The sequence below is a fragment of the Biomphalaria glabrata genome, chromosome 4 (assembly GCF_947242115.1).
Source record: "Biomphalaria glabrata chromosome 4, xgBioGlab47.1, whole genome shotgun sequence".
Classification (NCBI taxonomy): domain Eukaryota; kingdom Metazoa; phylum Mollusca; class Gastropoda; family Planorbidae; genus Biomphalaria; species Biomphalaria glabrata.
The window spans coordinates 52687635-52710487 of NC_074714.1; the positions used below are offsets into that span (position 1 = coordinate 52687635).

Below are 22853 nucleotides of genomic sequence, written 5' to 3' on the forward strand. Positions count from 1 at the left end.
CGATCAACCGGAACAATATACAGCCAAACTTTACAATATTTCGCATATGCAGATAACCTTGCCTTATTATTTTTATTATTTATAGCTTTTATATAGCGCTACTTTCATGCTTATAGCATGCTCAGAGCGCTTTTGGTCCAATCTCTTTTGTGGTCCAGTGGGGGGGAGGTATCTGGGAGTTGGTTTTCCGTAAACGAAACTCTGCCCAAGTCGGGTGTCGAACCTCGAGCGCACTTGGCGTCTCGACCACGATTCCACCCGCCTTATTGGGTAAAGTAAAGTAAAAAAATAAAGTAAAGTTTCCTATTTCAGATCTTGCGATCTATAGGGCAAATGATATTAAGGTCATCTGTTTCTTTGGCCAACTGTTAACGAGCAGGGTGTTATGTGGCCAGCACAACGACCAACCGCCTTTACTTTCCCCAACTAAAGTCAGGTACCCATTAGAGTTGGGTGGACTCAGGGGCGCCCTAAAAATCCCGAAATTCAAAATCCCAGTCTTCACCGGGATTCGAACTCAGTACCTCAGGTTCAGAAGCCAAGCGCTTAACCACTCCACCACAGTGCCCCCTATTGGGTAAAGACACCTCTGAAATTGCTAGAGCATTCATACAACTGGAAGAAGCATATCGACCAGCAGACTTGAAATTAAAGACAACAAAATCAAATATGCTCTAATGACAAGAGAAATTCAGGCAGAGGTAAAAAAATATTCAAATTAATAACCACAGGTTTGAAAACGTAGAAAACGTTTAAATATGTAAGAAGCGAAATATATTTCAACAATAATAACAACAATGTGGTAAAAGAATAACTAATAACAGGCAACAGAGCTTTGTATAGCTCACAACGCATACTTAAAAGTAAACATTTACCAAAGAAAACCATTTACAAAACCATCACCCGACTTGTAAGTGAAACCGGGACGCTGAAAATCTGCTAAATACTTGTGAAAAAAAACTGCATAGAAAAATGTATGGTGCCAAACTAAATGGAGAATTCACACCAACCAAGAAATAAACCCAACTATATACAAAGACCTCCCCGTAGAGCAGCGGTTCTCAACCTTTTAAGCTCGGCGACCCCTTTTTACAATTCCCACTCTGCGGCGACCCCCATCCACACAGTAATTGAAGAATAGACAAAAACCATCCATATTTTCGATGGTCTTAGGCGACCCCTGGGCAAATCGTCAATCGACCCCTAAGGGGGTCGCGACCCACAGGTTGAGAACCCCTGCCAAAGAGGAAATACAAAGAAACATTTCATCGGGCAGGTCACCTCGAAAGAATGCCACAGAACTGAGGAGCTAAGATTTTTCTCCGGCACCCCAAAGGCAGACCACGAGCACGGTGGCTTGATGACTTAGAGGCGGATCTACAACAGCTAAAAGTCCGGACATGCAGTAATTAACATATTACTCCTAGTACCAAGTGACCGAGCCTCATTCGGATGAATAATTTGTTAAGGAAGGATGCTTACCCAAACTCGATTCGGAACTATTTTTGTAATGTCGGAGATGAACGATCGGGAAAGACTACTGTCCGAAGAGCTTCCTTGGTGTTCCTTTAGTTCTAAATAACACTGTGAATGGTGATTAGAATAGAAAGTCTCTTAAGTCCCCCAGCAGTGTAGAAAAAAACACAGCTCAACTCGACCAATACTTTTAAGCAAAATATGCAATGTAAACGACTCGTCGTGAGCTACTGTTTTATAGTCAGTATCTTATCTTATCTTATGAAATACAGACGTTATCTAGACAGTATCTTATCTTATCTTATCTTATGAAATACAGACGTTACTTCAAAAAAAAAAAAATAAAAGATGATTACGTCAAACGCGTGTTCTGCACGGGGACTTAGGAGACTTGGATGGCTGCCTGGTCGTGCGGTTTGCACGCTGGACTGTCGTTCGGACTTATCGATGGTCCCAGGCTCAAACCCTGCCCGCTCCTATCCCCCGTCGTCCTGCGGGAGGTTTGGACTAGGAAGTAATTATCTTCAACTCTGAAGGAACATCCGAAATAAGTAAAACATTTTACAAACAAACATTTTTAGACATTCTATTCTAATCGTCATGTGGTTAGATATTTAGACTTAAAAGAATACGAAAGCCACTCTTTGGATTGAGAGTCTTTTCCCAATCGTTCATTTTTATCATGTCAATATCTTTTCTCAACAAATTGTTGAGCGGAGGTTTGGTTACCTGGTACTTACAATAAACGGTGTAACGATAAAAAAATAGGCGGGAAAAAAAAACACAATAGTTCAGCAATTGTCCCTGAAACGGTGAAGTTGATATTCAGTTTGAACCGCAGCGACCTGGGAAGTCTTTGAGGCACTGTTTGCTGTCTTCAGTGTTGAGTATAACAATGATATGTAACACACACACACAAATGACTGTTGGACCTTACAGTATTTGCTCTACAATGTAAATCAAAAACGTTTAGCTCCTTTAAAGAACACATTGTGGAACATTGAATTACGACGACTTCGCCCTCAGAAGTCCTCGTCACTTTGTTTGGTTGCCCATTGTTTATTGGATAAAAACAAAAACAAACAAAAAATAAGAGTCTGAAATTTAAAAAAAAAACAAAAAAACACCAATCGTAGGAAATGCGATTTTTAAGTGTCCGTTACGTAAATCGAAAGGTAATGGAAACATTAACTAATGGGGAGCAACTTTCAATGCCATGCGTATCATGGCCGTTATGCCAAATTATGCCAATTCATGTTACAGAAGTCTCGGCCGAGTAGCCTTCGAAACGAGAAAAATCCTGCGGCCTTAAGCGTTTGGATTGTTAGGGCCCCCATAAGCCTGTCGGTATTTGGCATAATTTGATGAAAAATAAAGTCGGTTAGACAGATGACACACTCTTCAACTGGAGGCCCACGAAACAGATGATCTTTGCATTCTTTACCCATGAATTGCAAGGCATTAAATTTTTTTTTGTGCGAGCCTCTATGGGCCCCTGATCGATATCCCACCCGCCAGCGTACCCGCTAAGCGCCGGTTCCGTTATACTGTTCAGTTCTTCTTCTTAAACTGTCAGGTAGAGTTGAGCCTTCGGCTCTTGGAACTCTAGGCCCGCAAAAGTGAACAAGAGCTCCCTCTCACCGGCCTGTATGAAAACAGTGTACACTGTTTTGTCTAGCGGGTGGGTCAGACTCGCGGCAAGGGGCCGCGTATAGATCTACTAAGACCCCCCGCAGTTTTTCTTTTCTATACCAGGCTAACCGTGCGGGAGACGCGATTTATTATGTAACGGCCCTTTGAGGAACAGCGCCTGGATTGTGACAAGGTTGTTCAGTTAAAATAAAAAAAAAACGCTACCCAATACGCTATATAGTGATTAAATTAGCATAGCTTTGATCAGTAGTTAGTCTAGGAAACTCCAAAATAAAACGCACAATTCACCTTCCATCGATAAAGAAAAAAAAAAGTGAAGTTCCTCATTCAAACCTTGAGATCTAAAGTGCAGCGTTATTTCTCAAAGCTCTACCAGCTTTGGTACCTAGCTATAACGACGTTTTAGCTTGAAAAAAATTAACTTCTAACTTCCACAATTCACCTTCCATCCATAAAGAAAAAAAAGTGAAGTTCCTCTTTCAGACCTTGGGATCTATAGGGCAGATAATGTGTTTCACTAAATTCTGGCTGTTGATCTCGATAAATTTTACGTTTGTAGAGCAGACAGAACAATTAATAGTGGGAAGTCAAAAGGAGGAGGACTCGCAATCTATATAAACAAGGAATACTGCAACGCCAACAATGTGAAGATCAGGAATAAAATTTGTGACCCTAACATTGAACTTATGTGTGTCACACTTAGGCCTTACTACTTCCCTTGAGAATTCACAAAGGTATGTGTTGTTGTTGTGTACATACCACCGACGGCTGACACAGCGATTGCGTCGGAAATAATTTTTGATGTGCTTCACAATGTAGAATCAAAACACCCGGACTCTGCTTGTATCGTAACTAGAGATTTCAACAACCTAAATATTGACAACACACTGCCAAACTATTGCCAGTATGTTTCCCTCCCCACAAGGCAGGGTAGAACGCTCGACAAATGCTACGTAAACATTAAGCAGGCTTACAAATGTAAAAAATTTGTTCCCAATTGCATAATCCGACTAAGGATATGTCATCTTAAACCTAATTACAAACCTCTCTTAAAACTACAAAGAGAGTTATAAAAACGGTCAAGATGTGGTCTGAAGAGGCTGTAGAAAAACTACGAGGATGCATTGAGAAAACTAACAGGGAAATCTTTAGTGAGAACTGTCCAGACATAAACGAACTACCAGAAACTGTTAACTCGTATCTATCATTCTGCGAGGAGTTAACAATTCCAACAAAAACAATAATAATTGTATTTCTAAAGCGCTGTTAACAAACAAAATGTAGGCTCAAGGCGCTGTAATAACATTACAAACACAAACACGACAGCTAAAATGACAATTAATCTAAAAAAGTTTTAAACAGTAGTGTAGCATGTTGTCTGTCTGAGATCAATGGGGAGTGAGTTCCAAACCTTTGGTCCGTGCACAGGAAAAAGCCCGCAGATCGTAGCTTTTGAGGGAGAAACGTGGCACCACTAAAAGCGTTGAGTACATTGAGCGCAGAGCGCTCTCGGGGACATATGGAGTAATCGTTTCACTAAGGTAAAGTGCATCTCATTGTTATCTATATACTGATGACAAAGTGTGGCGACCTTGAAATCGATTCTGGCTTTCACGGGAAGCCAATGGAGCGTGAAAGTGTATGGAAACAATAAGCCCTGGATGACCAAAAAAATCAAACACCTTATTATTGAAAAGAAAACAAAGTAGAGCTAGCAACAAAGAGTTTATAAATGCTAAAAATGCACTGAAAAAAAAGCAAATATTGAAGGGAAAAAAAAAACATAAAAAGAAAAAATTTTGAATTTCTTTGAATATAACAACTCAAAAGCATGCTGGGAAGGATTAAAGAAAATCCTTGACCTCAAAACGAGATCGACTTTCAGTGCATGATGAGGAGAAATTCGCCAACGAACAAAATGATTTTTATTCTCGTTTCGACAAAGAAAATTTTGTTGACCTACAAAAATATTTTTTCAACACTCTGACCAAAGAAAAACAAGAACCCTACGTCAATTTTGTAATTGAAGATGAGGTGACCTTATTATTTAGACTGATTAAACATAACAAAAGCTTGTGGACCAGATAAAATTAGTGGCAAGCTGATCAAGCTATGTGCGGAACAAATCTCTTTTATCTTCTCTCACATCTTTAACCACTCGTTGCGAACGTGCGTAATCCCACACATCTGGAAAACTTCAGAGATCATACCAGTATTACCAGTACCAAAGAAACCAAACTATAGCTTAAATGATTTCCGCCAGTAGCACTAACACCTATTGTTATGAAATGTTTTGAAAAATATATGCTTAAATAACTGGTAGCAAAAGTCAATAACAGCCGAGACCCTCACCAATTTCCATATAAAGCAGCTAGGGGAACTGAATATGCATTTCTATTGCTTTTGGACCAGCTTTATAAGCATCTCGATACACCCAAAAACATATGCATATAATATATATGTTCTTCGTAGATTTCTCCTCGGCTTTCGATATAATAGTTATGTATTTATGTTCTTGTTGTGTGTTAATAACTGATCGTTCATGTGTGTAAAAAAAGGTCTTGGTGTCCAGGTCAGCTTGTGTGTGTGTGTACTCAGTACTGTACTGTGTTATCGTGAACTATTTTGTCATTCTTGTTTAATAAAGCCTAGGATCAAGACATGTCTTCTTGGGGTGTTTCATTTGGTTACTACAACAATACAATCACATCTGATGATAAACAAACTGAGTAACTTAAATGTCAGCCCTTTACGTACAAGCATGGGTTCTAAACTTTATAACCCAACGTCCTCAGCTTGTTAAAGTCAACAACACCAAATCGTCAACTCGAGTACTATGTACGGGGCTCAACAAGGTTGTGTACTTTCTCCTGTACTGTATTATGTAACACTGTAACTGTAACACTAATGACATAAGAATCATCTATGACTCAGTTAAACTCTTTAAATTCGCTGATGACACTGCCATTGTCGGTCTTATTTCAGAAGACGAAACTCAGTATCGAAGCACGATAGAAGAGTTTACAAACTGGTGCACCGACAACTTTCTAGAACTGAATGTCACAAAAACTTAAGAACTTATAATAGATTTCAGAAAGAATAAACAAATGATACACGAACTGGAGATAAACACTATATCGATACAAGTGATGTCATGTAAATATCTAGGCGTCATCGGCCGTCATCATTGATAACAAGCTTTCGTGGGAAGACCACAAGCTGCTTTTTTTTCCCTATACAAACTCAATAGCTTTAAACTAAATAAGAAGATCCTAGACAATTTTTAAGGCGCGACTATGCAAAATCTGCTAATATATAAAACAACTTGTTGACAAAGCAACGATTCATCTAAACTGTTGCGCCGCTTAGAAAACATTATAAAAAGGGCATCAAAAATTACACTCACATGACCATATTTAAATGAACTTTTTGAAAAAAATGTCTAAGAAAAGTCGGAAAAATCCTAACTACGTCAAGTCGTCAAGTCAAGTGGGCGACTACTGTCGATCAAGACAAGAACAAAGCGGTACAAAAACTCGTTCGTAGCTTACTCGGTCAGACTATATCAACGCCACTCGTTGATCAGGAAACATGAAATGCACCAAGATACCTGTGTGTAGTCGCTGAATGAACTCTTTATGTTGTGTCTGTTGTATTTATGTGAATGTGTCTGTTGTGTTGTCTTATGTCAGGAAAGAGTCCTTGTAATCACAACAAATTTCCATAAGGATCAATTAAGCAGTCTTAGTCTTTTTCTTAAAGGTCATCTGTTTCTGTGGCCCACGGTTAACGAGGGTGTCATGTGGCCAGCACAACGCTCGACCGCCTTTACGTTTCCCAATTTAATGTCAAGTAGCCTTCAGAGCTGGATGGACTCAGAGGTGCTCCAAAGATCCTGAAATTCAAAATCCCAGTCTTCAACGAGATTCAATCCCAGGATCCCCGGTTCGAAAGCCAAGCGCTTTACCACCATCAAGTGGGAGCTAATAAATACGAGTTTTTTTTTTGTTCTTTATTAACATACATGATGTATACAAACATACATGATATATACAAACATACTGATGTATACAAACATACATGATGTATACAAGCATACTGATGTATATAAACATACATGATGTATACAAGCATACTGATGTATACAAACATACATAATGTATACAAACATACTGATGTACATAAACATACTGATGTATACAAACATACATGATGTATACAAGCATACAGATGTATACAAACATACTGATGTATACAAACATACTGATGTACACAAACATACATGATGTATACAAACATACATGATGTATACAAGCATACATGATGTATACAAACATACTGATGTACACAAACATACTGATGTATACAAACATACATGATGTATACAAACATACTGATGTATACAAACATACTGATGTATACAAACATACATGATGTATACAAACATACATGATGTATACAAACATACATGATGTATACAAACATACTGATGTCATTTGTACCTACCAATTATTTTATTTAATTATGTCCTCTTAATTTAGAAAAAAAAAGAAAAAAAAAGAACTTCAACTTACCTGGTTGATCTGATCAACATCCATGACGTTAATGACATTAATAATGTAACTCAACCTAAAAGGATCGTCTTTGGTACTGTCCAGCTCTGGGGGGTACTTCTGAACAGCCACTGACCTATTCATTAGATCTACTCTTATTCGCTCGTAGTTATCCACGCTTGACCGCTGCCCATGTATGATGTCACATGTCACGAGACATGTCATCACGTAGACGGCGTGCATCATAACTGATTGCTCTGCGCGCCGTTGACTGTGGTTGTTGGATTTACTTTTTAGTTAGCAATGTAAATAAAAAGTAAGGAACTTAAAACTGGTTTCTATGAATATGGTTACTCATCGAAATGAGAAGATAAATTCAACTTGTAGCTTATAAACATTTTAATTACAACAGAGAGAGAGAGAGAGAGAGAGAGAGAGAGAGAAGGGGGAAATTCGTTTCTATTATTCAAACTTCACTACAAAGTTTACTGTTATTTAGTTTTTACTTAGTCGACAGATCATTACTATTGTCGCTGCATTGAATGGCTATTGATTTCTGTCGCTTTCTTTTATAGTCCTCGAGCTTTCGACTCGGTTGACTGATCATGGATCCATAAAACAGAGTCGGACCATCTTGTGGGTGAAAAAGGAGAATCGGCGTATCTGCTTGCGCACGATGGTTCCCCCACCCCAAGTTAATCGAAAATATGTAAGGTTAATGAAGCTACTACGATGTGCTGGCTGGTGAAGTCCACACAATTCGGTAGGTCCATGGTCCAGGTCCAAAAACTGTATCCCCCATGATACCGCCGACACGTTTGACATCATGAACCGAGTTCCTCTGAACTAGGCGAACATTAGCTTTAATTGCTCGTAATGAGTTAATTGCGGGTTAATAGAGACGTGTCAGACAACACTTGGGACTTAAAGGGTTAATCAAGACGTGATGGACAACACTTGGGATTTAAAGAGTTTAAAAGTCTGATTAGAAATTCGCTATAACTTTTGGACATAAACAAACAATATGGCTGCCGGGGGAGGGGCGTGGTTTGGAGAAAGACAAAATGTAGGGCTGGTGGGCAGGGGCGTGGTTTACAGATAGTCCAAAGATAGGGCTGCCGGGGAAGGGGCGTGGTTTAGAGAAAGACAAAAGATAGGCTGCCTGAGGGATGGGGATGGTGTAGTGGCTGACTGGTAGAGCGCTTGGCTTCGCATCGAGGGGTATCGGGTTCTAATCTTGATGAAGACTTTGATTTTGAGCTTTGGGATTAATTTTTAGCATGAAAACTCTATCGCCTCTAAGATGCGGCCACGTCTTATTAGACCTGCTTGGTAAGTGCCTCTCAGCAGCCATTACACAGTGGCGTAGCTTGGGACTGGGGACGCAAGGTGCTTGTCCCTTTTTAGGGGCCCCTGCATTTCGACATTCGACATCATGTCATAGGATAATGTACTTAATAAATATATATGTCTGAATTCCAATTGGTGCACAGTATATCAGTAAAAGTAACCCAAAAAAATCATTAAAACTCTTTTAAATGAATAATACCGTTGTTTATTGGCGGGATAATGCACAAGGGACAAATCTTCATATTACCTCATCCCGTGCTTTCTGTGCAGCAAAGTCATCTATAACATGATCTAGATCAATGCTGTCTCGTATTTTTGACTCCACTCAAATAGCAAGATTTTTATTGTAGTGGCTTAATATTTAATGTAAAAAAAAAAGACATTCTTTTTGGAGGGCCCATCAAGTGAGGCCCTGGGAGACTTTCGAATTCAGACCTTCCTTACCCACCTTAGCTACGCCAACGCCCATACACCTTTGCTTATACATGGAAACACACCAACCACTGTATTTGAAATGAAAGTAACGCCCACTATCTTCTGAGGCCCCATGGATTCTTTGTTCTTCGTTAGCGTTTAATGGACCTCATTCACCAATCGTAAACAAACAACATTTAGTCACGTGATAATATTGATAAAAACAACGAAAAAATACTGTCACGTGATAGCCATTGTGTATTAAAAATGAGATCTTAATATATATAGGGGAGATGGAGAATCACGTGGCTAAATGTTGTTTGTTTACGATTGGTGAATGAGGTCCATTGATTGTTCTATATAAGATCGACATAGACTTCCAGATAAAAATGTAGGCCTGCTGTTGTAGGACAATTTTCTTATACACATTTAAATCTCTTATTAATCATTTTATGTCATTTTTTCTTTTCTGCCTTTTGAATGTTTACATTTAGCTTTACTTTTCATAAATACAAATTTATTCAAACTATCACAAACTAAGAAATAGTAAAATATCTTGATATATATACATACCCCTAAAATAAGATCGATTTAACCTTAATCGAAGGAAATGCAAATATTTTATTTTTTTTATTGCAATGTATCATTTAGAAAATAAAGTGGAAGAAAAAAACAGAGCCTGTATACACAAGCCTCCCCCACAGTTTGAGAATAACTGAGTACTGACAACACACCATCCCAGAAAGTTTGGACTTTACTAGTAAATAAAGACATTGCCCTTCAAAACTCCGAAGATCACGCATTTCGTGTGCGATGTAAGCCCATGTGTGATGTATTTATCAACAAGTCCCAAACTTTCTTCATTTCATTCTATTTGACTTTTAATCTTCCTATGAGAAGAAAAATAATACTTTGTAGACTCAGGAGAAAGAGTTTCTGAAGCTCAGAAATGTGGAAAAACGCTTCGCCCCGACAAATCCGAGAGAGCCCACGGCGCTACCCCAGACATCTTATCTGATCAGCTGAGTGGCGAACGTAAATATTGTTATTGTAAAATGTTGAGAAACACATAGTCATAAGCCCTTCGCTCGGCTTTCGACGCATAGGACTGCAAGCTCTCTCCACAGAAATCAGTCTCAGGCGACTTTCACATCCACTTTCCTACTAAAAAGGTGTGACGCCCTAATTAAACGTGGACTGCCATGTTTTTACGCTCCTCTTTTAGGCTGTCATGTTAAGGCTGACTTTAGTAAACGTGGTTCGTCTTGTCTAATGATATATCTCACAAATGTCAATCGACGTTCAGTTGCCACTTTCCTTAGAAGACGAATGAGAGATAAAATGATTTCTCTATTGGTTACATTATCTCCCTACGTTATTCGTAGGATCTTTCTCAGCCATCACTGCTCAGCCTCGTTTCAGCCTTCCACGACTCGAAGCGTAGGTGGCCGTTGGGGCGATGATTGTATTAGGTGGATTTTAATCTCCAGGCTAATTGATTTGTTTGTTCAGATAGGCCGTACTTTTTTTGCTTTCCAATACGATATGTAACTTCATTGCTTGTGATAACAATGCCTAAATAGGTTAACATTTCTATTTGTTCAAGATCTGTAGGACCATTGTTGATGGTGGTTCGGGGTAACCTGCACCCAATAATGTCACAGTGTTGTTCGCGACATTACGTGTTTGAGAATCTTTGTAATATTAGGTATACACGATTTGTTTGAAATTTATGGTTATCATGTTTCACCTGGAAAGTGAAATTTAGTAGGGGATTATGGGTAAGCCTCGTTCTGGGAGCTGACAGATATCAGTAGTCACCATGATCATTGTAGAGAATGGACGTATTTGCCATCTTGATTAAATGGCGTTACTAAATGCTAATAAGTAATATTATATGCACTTGACGTATTGTATAGGATTTACAAGTAAATTTGTAAAGCGTTATATGTGATATTTAATGGCAGGACTAGCCAGTGTGCTGTAATTCTATATTTGATAAGTGTTACGTCTGCTACCATTGAGTTCAGTTCTGAGTCTACATATTAGTTGTGCTGCACTAATTTCGAGCAGCCAGTGTGCTGTTATTCTATATTTGATAAGTGTTACGTCTGCTACCATTGAGTTCAGTTCTGAGTCTACATATTAGTTGTGCTGCACTTATTCGAGCAGCCAGTGTGCTGTTATTCTATATTTGATAAGTGTTACGTGTGCTACCATTGAGTTCAGTTCTGAGTCTACATATTAGTTGTGCTGCACTAATTCGAGCAGCCAGTGTGCTGTTATTCTATATTTGATAAGTGTTACGTCTGCTACCATTGAGTTCAGTTCTGAGTCTACATATTAGTTGTGCTGCACTAATTCGAGCAGCCAGTGTGCTGTTATTCTATATTTGATAAGTGTTACGTCTGCTACCATTGAGTTCAGTTCTGAGTCTACATATTAGTTGTGCTGCACTTATTCGAGCAGCCAGTGTGCTGTTATTCTATATTTGATAAGTGTTACGTCTGCTACCATTGAGTTCAGTTCTGAGTCTACATATTAGTTGTGCTGCACTAATTCGAGCAGCCAGTGTGCTGTTATTCTATATTTGATAAGTGTTACGTCTGCTACCATTGAGTTCAGTTCTGAGTCTACATATTAGTTGTGCTGCACTAATTCGAGCAGCCAGTGTGCTGTTATTCTATATTTGATAAGTGTTACGTCTGCTACCATTGAGTTCAGTTCTGAGTCTACATATTAGTTGTGCTGCACTTATTCGAGCAGCCAGTGTGCTGTTATTCTATATTTGATAAGTGTTACGTCTGCTACCATTGAGTTCAGTTCTGAGTCTACATATTAGTTGTGCTGCACTAATTCGAGCAGCCAGTGTGCTGTTATTCTATATTTGATAAGTGTTACGTCTGCTACCATTGAGTTCAGTTCTGAGTCTTCATATTAGTTGTGCTGCACTAATTCGAGCAGCCAGTGTGCTGTTATTCTATATTTGATAAGTGTTACGTCTGCTACCATTGAGTTCAGTTCTGAGTCTACATATTAGTTGTGCTGCACTAATTCGAGCAGCCAGTGTGCTGTTATTCTATATTTGATAAGTGTTACGTCTGCTACCATTGAGTTCAGTTCTGAATCTACATATTAGTTGTGCTGCACTAATTCGAGCAGACGTACGCGACAACAAGTAGTGCGACAGTTGAAGTGAAGAGCAGACTGTCGGTGCGTAGGTTATGGCACATTCTAGCACCAACGTGTATTAAGTGCACTATTTTAGAACGCACTTTCTTTTTGTTGCCTTGCTTGTAAGCTGATGGAGTGTTTTTGTTATGCTGGTGTAACGTTTGTTGAGATTCTTTTGTTCCCCTGTTTAGGGTGAGTATCTAAGGCATAACTGCGTTTCGCAGTTGTTTTGATGCCATAGTGATAGTCTACTAGACCTTTTTAGTTTGTCTTTACTTTGTCTTTACAGGGAGTTAGTTTGGGATTGGAAGTCTACGCTGGTGACTAGAGACAGCAGTGTGTTGTGTTGTGGTTTCGAACATTAATGTGTACGTTCTGGGACAGCAAGGTGTAGAATTATTATTTAATTAATAGATCCACAATATTAGAATGTTCATCATAACTTAAAGTCCTATCATTAAACATTTACATTGTCAACAGTGAGTCACTTATTTATTGCAAGCACGAAGGTGCCTGGTTGAATGTCAGGGGGCCGGGCAAACGAGCTAAGGCCTTAACACAACCCTGACACAGACATTATTAATTATCTTTCATCAATGAAAACCAGAAGAATATGCGCAACTTTGAGGGCGTCTTTATCCGTCATCTCGTGTATACATTTAATTGTTATTTTAAAGTAATGCCATGTCGTCTGCAAAATTCAACTCAGTTTGGTTGACGCCATGAGAACCCGGATGCAGCCTGTTTAATGTATTTCTATGACATCGCCGATGGCTACAAGAGAGAGACATGGAGATATAAACCTTAATCTCATATCCGTCTCGGTGTTGGAAAATTCCAGCGTCTGTTATGGCACACCAGCTTGATTTGCTTTACACATGTCGCTGAATCTGGACAAATTGTTGCGAGATGTATTATTTTCTTGATATTTTCCAGAGCTATCAAACTTCTTTATTTCATCTTCAAAACTGATCAACATGCTTTATTGATATTTCAGGCTTTGGTTCACGATTTTTTGAAGGACGTAAGCCTACTCAGTGCTTAATTTGCCTATTCGGAAGCAGCTGAGAAACATTAGTATATTTTAGAACCTTCTCCGTAAGAAGCTCTTAAATAATCTCTTTGAAAAATGTTCAACTCAATGTTTCTCAAATAATTGTACATATTAAATTTATGTAAACTATTTCGAAATAATGTCAAAAAAAACAGCGACATTTTAAAATAGAATCGAAAACCATTTTCGGGTGTAACCAATTAATTAATTCGCTTACAGTTTTAAATTTCGACATGAAGATAGTTGGGTTTTTTAGGGGAGATTATTTTTTCCTTGGGAGGATGGGGGACACCGTTAGCTTACCGCCCCGGGTGACACCGACCCGAGTGACGCCACTGGACTTACAGGATGTAATAATGATGAATATGGAATTACTACTAATGTTTTATATTTTTTTTTTGTAGCATTAGAAAATTATACTCTATCTTTAGTATTTTTTTGTAGCAATTTGAAGCACTTCCCACTTCAAATTAATATTGTCTGAAGATTTGTATTGTTTTCTAACAAGATCATGCTAATCTACTGTGTAAAGCATTTTTAAAGGTGTAGAAATGGTGAGCAATTAGTATCATAATCAATATATTCGCTGGATGAATTCTATCATATCTGATATGCAGTCTACCACGCCTCACTCATGTTCGGCGTTTCTAACAGACCTTTAAGATGCATCGGCGTCCTCTGTTGGAGTCCGGCGTCCCGGTTACATTAAAACTAATTAGAGCCAAAGTAGACCTGTGGAAAGAAAGAATCGCACTTGACTTCTCCCCGCACTGGATGCCGTCTCACCTTCTCTATTACATTGTACTCGTTTAGTTTCTAGCGTACTGTTATTGAGCGCTGTTAACAAACAAAATGTAGGCTCAAGACGCTGTAGTCTTAATAACATTACAAACATAATCAAGAGAGCTAAAATGACAAACTAATCTAAAAAAGTTCTAAACAGATAGGTCTTAATGTTCTTCTTAAAAGTGGTGTAGCATGTTGTCTGTCTGAGCTCAATGGGGAGTGAGTTCCAAACCTTTGGTCCTTGCACTGAAAAAGCCAGCAGACCGTAGCCTTTGAGGGAGAAACATGGCACCACTAGAACCGTAGAGTCCATTGAGTGCAGGGCTCTTTGACTCTGACTCTTGGGTGATCAGTTCATTAAGGTACAAGGGCATTTCTTTATTATAGATACACTGATGGCAAAGTCGATTCTCACTTTCACGGAAAGCCAATGGAGCGTGCGCAGGAGCGTAGTAGTAGAATCTCGTCTTGTTTTCTTTAGGACTATACGTGCGGCGTTGTTCTGAAATCGTTACAGCTTGGCGATTTTGTCATCAGGTATACCTGTTAGCACGGCGTTGCAGTAGTCAAGGTGGCAGAGTATGAATTCCACAGCTAGCTTTTTTTATTAACTCCGTTGTTAATTGATGGATCTGGCTTTAAAATAAATCTGTTTTTTCTTTTTGTTAAGCGCAATGTCATGCTTTTGGCGTTCTCGATGCGGTATAATCCTATCACTTGTCTCGACTCACCACCAGTTGGGAAAGGGAGGGGGGTAAAAGAAAGGGTTATCTGAGTGAATGTTACCGTAATCGCTTTTGAAATGTATTCAAAAATGTTTTGTTTAGGGCTCAAGTTTTCTCAAGGGGACTAATTTAACTTATAGCACTACATATGTTAAATACGATTTATGTCCCTTGTTTGATACCAAACGAAAAAAGTAGTGCAAAATGTCTACTCGATCCGAGATTGGTTGTGTACTAGCTTTTGATCAAACAGACAGACTGACAGAGTGAATTTATATAAGCTTTTTAAAAATAACTAGCGCTGGTTGGATACATTTCAGCGTTTCACACAACCAGGGTTTGCGTAGTCATGTGAAACAGCACTTAGCTTAAACCTTAAAATAGAAGACATCGCCATTATTATTATTATTAGATAAGACATTGTGGACTTCTATATATTCTTTAACAAACAAACTCTACGTGACTACAATGTAAGTAATACAATTTCACATGTGGCAAAACGCTTTAACCCATATCACACATTGTTTTTGTAGTGTATTGATCGTGTGTTCATTATGCTTAACTATATAGGGTTATTAAAAAAAAACTATTTTTTAAAGATTGTTAGCAGCTTATACCCATTAGAGCTGGGTGGACTCTAAGGCCCCCTAAAGATTCCGAAAGTAAAAATCACAGCGTTGACCGAGATTCGAACCCAGGAGCCCCGGTTCGGAAGCCAAACGCTTGACTACTAAGCCACAGTGAAGAAACTACCACCAAGAAAGGAATTAAATAAGTATACGAGTTTGTGTTTTCTTGACAAACATACAAGATGTATACAAACATACAAGATGTATACAAACATACAAGATGTATACAAACATACAAGATGTATACAAACATACAAGATGTATACAAACATACAAGATGTATACAAACATACGAGATGTATACAAACATACGAGATGTATACAAACATACGAGATGTATACAAACATACAAGATGTATACAAACATACAAGATGTATACAAACATACAAGATGTATACAAACATACAAGATGTATACAAACATACGAGATGTATACAAACTTACTGATGTCATTAACATGTGACGATTAATCGTTTTTCAGTTTGTTCTTTTAATTCAGAGCTATTCAAAAAACAACAAAACACAACAAAAACAACAACAAAAAAACAACAACTACAACTTACCTGGTTGATCTGATCAACGTCCATGACGTTAATGAGGAACAGCTTGCAACTCAAGCTAAACGGCTCGTCTTTGGTACTGTCCAGCTCTGGGGGGTACTTCTGAACAGCTACTGACCTATTCATTAGATCTGTCCTTATTCTCTCGTAGTTATCCACGTTTGACCGCTGCCCATGTATGATGTCACATGTCACGAGACATGTCATCAGGTAGACGGCGTACATGACAACTGACTCTGCTTCTTTGTCAAACGTCAGCCAGTGTGCAGCTTTCACTCAAATCGCAACGAACTTTAAAGCTGGTCCCTTTGAATACTCATATACATAGAATAGATAAATTTAACAAACAGACTAGCCTAAAAGCATTTTAATGACAACAAAGAGAGAGAAAGAGAGAGAAAGAGAGAAAGAGAGAGAAAGAGAGAAAGAGAGAGAGAGAGGGGAGAGAGAGAAGAGGAGAAAATAGTTTACATCATTCAAACTTTACTACAGAGTTTACTTTTATTTAGTTTTTACTTAGTCAACAGATCATTACCATTGTCGCTACATTGAATGACTATTGATCTCTGGCACTTAATTTAAAATCCGAGAGTTTTCCACTCCATTGACTGATCATGGATCTATAAAACAGAGTCGGTCCTTCTGGCGGGTGCAACGAGCAAACAGCATATCTGCTTTCGTCTGATGGTGGCCTCCCTAGTTAATCGAAAAGATGTAAGGTTGATGTAACTACTACGCTGTGCTGGCTTGTAAAGTCCACACAATTTGGTTAGTCCTTGTCCCTAAGCCCAAAACCCTGTATCCTCAATGATGCTGCCGATTCTTTTCACATCATGAACTGAGTGCCTCTTAACTAGGCGAACATCAGCTTTATTGCCCGTAATGAGTTAATTGAGACGTGTCGGACAACACTTGGGGTTTAAAGGGTTCATCAAGACGTGTCAGACAACACTTGGGGTTTAAAGGGTTAAAATGTCCAGTTAGGAATTCACTATTACATTTGGTTTTGGAGATGGACTAAACTTAGGGCTGTTTGGGGGAGGGGCTTTATGGCTGAGTGGCAGAGCGCTTGGCCTCCGCATCGAGGTGTCTAAGGTTCTAATCTTGATGATGACTGTGATTTTGAATTTCGGGATTATTGTTTAGCAAGAGATAATATCGTCTCTTAAGCTGGCGGCCTCGTCTTATTATTACCAGCAAAGCTGACAGAGATGCTTGGCAGCAACTCTTATCCCATTGCTTAAACATTAACACATACTAATTACTTGTTTCAATATCACTGCCTGGTATGGCAATTTAAGCATTAAAAATAAAAATAAAATGTATAGAATCCTAAATGCTGCTGGTAAAATCATTGGCAAAAAACAAACCCCATTTGGGCATTTGTTTGAGACAAACATCTATAAAAAAGCTAACAAGATCCTCGAAATAAAGAATCACCCTTTGTGTCAGGATTTTGTGATTTTACCATCACAAAAAGAGATACAAGACACCGATGGCAAAGACAAACAGACACAAACACTCTTTTGTTCCCCTGGCAATCAAATCATTAAATAAGAACAATCTGATATAAAATTTGTCACATGTAAATTATGAGTGAGTCTGATGTGAATGTACAGTTTGGTTTCTTATAGTTATAATGTTTTTTGTTTGGTGTAATGCACAAATTGTAAGACAAATTTCCATACGGACAATAAAAGATTATTATTACTATATTATTATTATTTGAAATGAAAGCAACACACCTTTACACGTCCACTATCTTATGAGGCCCATGGATTATTATTATAATTTTACCTATTGTTCAATGGATTGTTCTATCAAAGAGTGACATGGATATGATGCTACTTTTCTACAAATTTCATTGTTTTTTTTTTTACACTCATTTCCTATAGATCTAGATTTCATAAATATACTTCTAGATATGAATAATTGTCGTAGTTTATTTTCATGTCACCATAATTATTTATGTTCTAGTTATTTTGGACATTATTTCTCGCACCTTATACAGGTTAGCCCAATGTAAAAATATGTTTGGATTCGTGAGTTTGTAATATGTTTGGATCCGTGAGTTTGTTTGTAATATGTTTGGATTCGTGAGTTTGTTTGTAATATGTTTGGATTCGTGAGTTTGTTTGTAATATGTTTGACATGTTTCGAATGGTCCTTCAGTGATTAAAATTATTTACTTCCTAGTCCAAACCTCCCGCAGGAAGATAGGGGATGAGAGCGAGCAAGGTTTGAACTCTGGACCATCGACAAGTCCAAATGACAGTCCAGTGCGCAAACCGCTCTACAGGAAGCCAGTGTCTTTGGGAGAAGCCTCGGGCTCCAATATGTCATCTTTCTTTTCAGCCTTTTTTTGTATCTTTATATTTATCTTTACCTTTCATAGCTACAAATTTATTCAAACTATCACAAACTTAGAAATAGTAAAATATTTTGATATATATACATACCCTAAAAATAGCTCGTATTGACAGATATGTAGGTATGATTCAATTTACTTGTCTTTCATTTAGATGGAGGACACTAATAAGCAAAATGATTACTCACAAATATATTTTATCTTTTCAGTCTGTGGTGATACTAAGACTGCTTTATTGATCCTTACGGAAATTTGTTGTGATTACAAATTCTAACAGAACTCCAGGACATCTCAGTGTCAGCAGGTGGAGACCAGGCATGCTTGTATTCATACTCTACTTATTTCTAGTCCATTAAATTCCTCAGGAGCCCACTGCAATGCGGTTTGGCTTCAATTTTGGTTTGATGGCTGGTTAACATCTAGAAGCCGGTGCAGTTCTGCCAACTTGTGGAGGTTTCTCCGATAATGATGTGGAGAAACGGTCAGACTAATTAAGTTCCTTTGGACCTGTGTACAATCGCGTCGAACTCACTTCTTATCCGCAACGTGATGACTGAGTGATGTCCAGGAACATTGTTTGCGTTGATTAGCCCAGTTTTAAGTATATAGTGTTGGACATAAAAACATTAGAATAATAGGAATTCACGCCGATCTATCAGGTGGTAAACGCTACAACAAAAACATTTAGGATTGTGATTCCCAGGGTTTTTTTTTTCCTTGGTCTCCATTCTTCTATGGAAACTGGAGACGGCTGCCTTCGGAAGAATAGCTGTTTCATCGTTTGGCATGCGAGGACATTTATAATACATGTGTCTTCAATAGAGAACAATAGCCTTGATGTCTACAGTCCGAAAATAGGACATATGGATGAACTATAAACAATTTCTGGGGAAGCATGATATTACTTGTGGTGAGAGACCATGAAATTTGTTTTCTTTGTTTTTGAATATGTATACACCTTTTGAACTACTGAATAAAAAAGAAAACATCTAGAGGGAGGATTTATTCTCCAAGAATTTTAATGAAGATAAAACAATAATTGTACGGTTTCTGCTTCATTTTTGGGTGCAAAAGGTTTTATCTAGACTTAATAAATATCTGTGCCAGTTTCTATCTTTAGGGATAACAATCTCCCTTTGCAACTTCTTGCCTGACTAAAGAGACCAATCCTTGATACACTTCCGCTGACACAGGTTGGGCATATGTAATCGCCAGGCGACGTTGTACTTCTTTTTCTACTACTGTTGTGTGTCGTATCTGCTATCCGGGATCCGGGACTCCATGTGGATCTATCCAGTACTTATACCACCACATGAGTCACGTAAAATTTCTTTCCCATGTTCGAGATACCAAACAAAATAATTAATCATCAATAGTTAATAAACTAAATGTTGTTTTTTTTAAATATTGATTCTTGTGTTGTCATGTAAAAGAAATAATGGGCCTCATTCACCAATCGTAAACAAACAACATTTTTTGCCGCGTAGTTCTCTATCTCTTCTATACAAATTACGATCTAATTTTAATATACCGAGGCTGTCACGCGACAGTTTTTTCGTTGTTTTATCAACATGATCACGTGACTAAATATTGTTTGTTTACGATTGGTGAATGAGGTCCATTGTGCGAAGTTTCAGATTGATCCGAGATTGGGGGGGGGGGGGGGGAGTAACGTGTAAAGACTTTTTACTGAAGTGAAAACTTTTTTTTTAATGCATTCACGGTAAAAATTAATCCAGATACCCCTCCTTCCTCTCCCCTTTCTTTTCTCAGCCAGACAAGTGGTAGGATCATAGCTCCGTGAGAAATCTTAAAACATTTTATTGGGCTCAATAAAAAACAAATTGTTAAAAATATTTCTAGTCGTACAGATTTATTATAGTTAGTCTAGATCAGGGGTTCTCAACATGTGGGTCGCTACCCCCTTGGAGGTCAATTGACGATTTGGAAGGGGTCGCCTAAGACCATCGAAAATATGGATTGCTATTGTCTATTCTTCTATTGCTGTGTGTGTGTGTGGGGGGGGGGGGTCGCGGCAGAGTTGGGGATTGTAAAAAGGGGTCGCTGAGCATGAAAGGTTGAGCTCTGGTCTAGATCTATTACAACTGATATGAGTGATCCAAACTAATTGATAACGATTACAATTAATAAAAACTTGTTTTTTTTTAAATAAAATTTTCATTATCTTTTTCTTGTTTGAACCCCGCGTTTCAAAGTTAAGAAATAAACTTTCGATTAAGCTGATAAATACAATTTATGGATACACAGGTCATTAGTTTTCTCTACATAACAAATAGTCTTCTCCGGAAGCAATTCCTTTCCTTTTATTTCAGTCAACAAGGGAGAGAAACATTTTAAAAACATTTCCTCTTGATGGCCAACGAACCTTGTAATGTAACACACAAGATTTGCATACTCTCTCTCTCTACATCATTTGGAAATATTGGCATACTCTCTCTCTCTCTCTCTCTCTACCTCATTTGGAAATATTGGCATACTCTCTCTCTCTCTCTCTCTCTCTCTACCTCATTTTGGAAATATTGGCATACTCTCTCTCTCTCTCTCTCTCTACCTCATTTGGAAATATTGGCATACTCTCTCTCTCTCTCTCTCTCTCTCTCTACCTCATTTGGAAATTCTTTCAATCGGCTTTGGCTGCAATCAAGTCACCAAACATGTAAACAAATGCATTTAGTAATTGTTGGTCCTTTGTTTGTATTTTCCTGTTAATTTTTTTTTATTACACAATTTATATTTTTACAGTTTTCAAACCCTAGCCTAGCAGTGTGAACCAAGAATGCTGCTGAGAACTGCCAACTACATCAAGCAGCACCACCATATCAGCATTGTTCTTCAGTCTGAAAGGATCACTGCGTTCAGCGTGTAAGCATTCGCGCTAGATACCTCTGACTGCTGCGTGACACATGGAAGATTGTGCTATAGTTTGTTGTCTTTCAAATAACTGTTGCCCTTTTCTGGCCAACGCCTTTCTCTGACCAGTGCTCTTCTAGGACTAATGCCCCTCTATGGTATATCTATATACTAAATCCTTCTCTAGCTTATATCCATTTCTGCATTTGCTAATACTCTTCTCTGGCCAGTGCCCATTTCTAGTCAACGCCCTTCTTTGGCTACATCCTTCTTTAGCCAATGCCTAACTCTGGCCAATGCCAACGCAGTTCTAGGCGAATGCCCTTCTCTGTAAAGTAGAGTCCTTCACTGACTGCCCGTTCCGTTCTGAGACCCTTCTTCTCTTTCACTACCTTTTTTTAGACCTTTTTCTATGGTCCCCTTATGACTACTTAGTTTATAATTAGCCCTAGGTTTAAAATTACTCTGCGAATAGAGCAAATCTAGTTAATCCATTCCCGAATAGAGCAGATCTAACTAATCCATTCCTGAATAGAGCAGATCTAGTTAATCCATTCCCGAAAAGTTCAGATCTAATTAATCCATTACCGAATAGAGCAGATCTAATAAATCCATTCCCAAATAGTGCATATCTAATTTATCCATTCCCGAATAGCGCAGATCTAATTAATGCATTCCCCAATACAGCTGATCTAATTAATCCATTCCCGAATAGTGCAGATCTAATTAATCCATTCCCAAATACAGCTGATCTAATTAATCCATTCCCGAATGGTGCAGATCTAATTAATCCATTCCCGAAAAGTGCAGATCTAATTAATCCATTCCCGAATGGTGCAGATTTAATTAATCCATTCCCGAATAGAGCAGATCTAATTAATCCATTCCCGAATAGAGCAGATCTAATTAATCCATCCCGTAGCAAAAAATAAAAAGCAGAGAAAAAATATTTCCACACTCGTGAAACAAATAAACAAGATCCTGTCCGTTCGCTTTATCTTCAAATGATGATAAACTTTCAGGGATGTCCGAGTTTCTAAAGTTTCAAGTGTTTCTACTGTAGTAGTGTCTTTTTGGTTTTCGTCAATAGCTTTGGAGTCTCCATTCTTTGTTAAGCTTTTTGGAGCACTCTGTAAATAATGAAAACGAAGAAGTGCTTCCTTAATGACTGGCTTACTTCTTAATTACTGATAAATTACGGACGTTACTTTTTCTTAAATATTCTTGTAATTTAAATAT

At 38.2% G+C, this 22853-nt stretch overlaps 1 protein-coding gene across 1 annotated transcript in view; it reads right to left on the minus strand.

Moving 5' to 3' along the window:
• Positions 1 to 7964, minus strand: part of LOC106070271 (acetylcholine receptor subunit alpha-type acr-16-like) — an 11737-nt gene extending 3773 nt beyond the window's left edge. The window contains exon 1 of the mRNA XM_056025583.1: positions 7704 to 7964. Coding sequence (XP_055881558.1) covers positions 7704 to 7928 — 225 coding nt within the window. The 5' untranslated portion in view covers positions 7929 to 7964. The remainder of the gene's footprint in view (positions 1 to 7703) is intronic.
• Positions 7965 to 22853: the final 14889 nt, after the last annotated feature.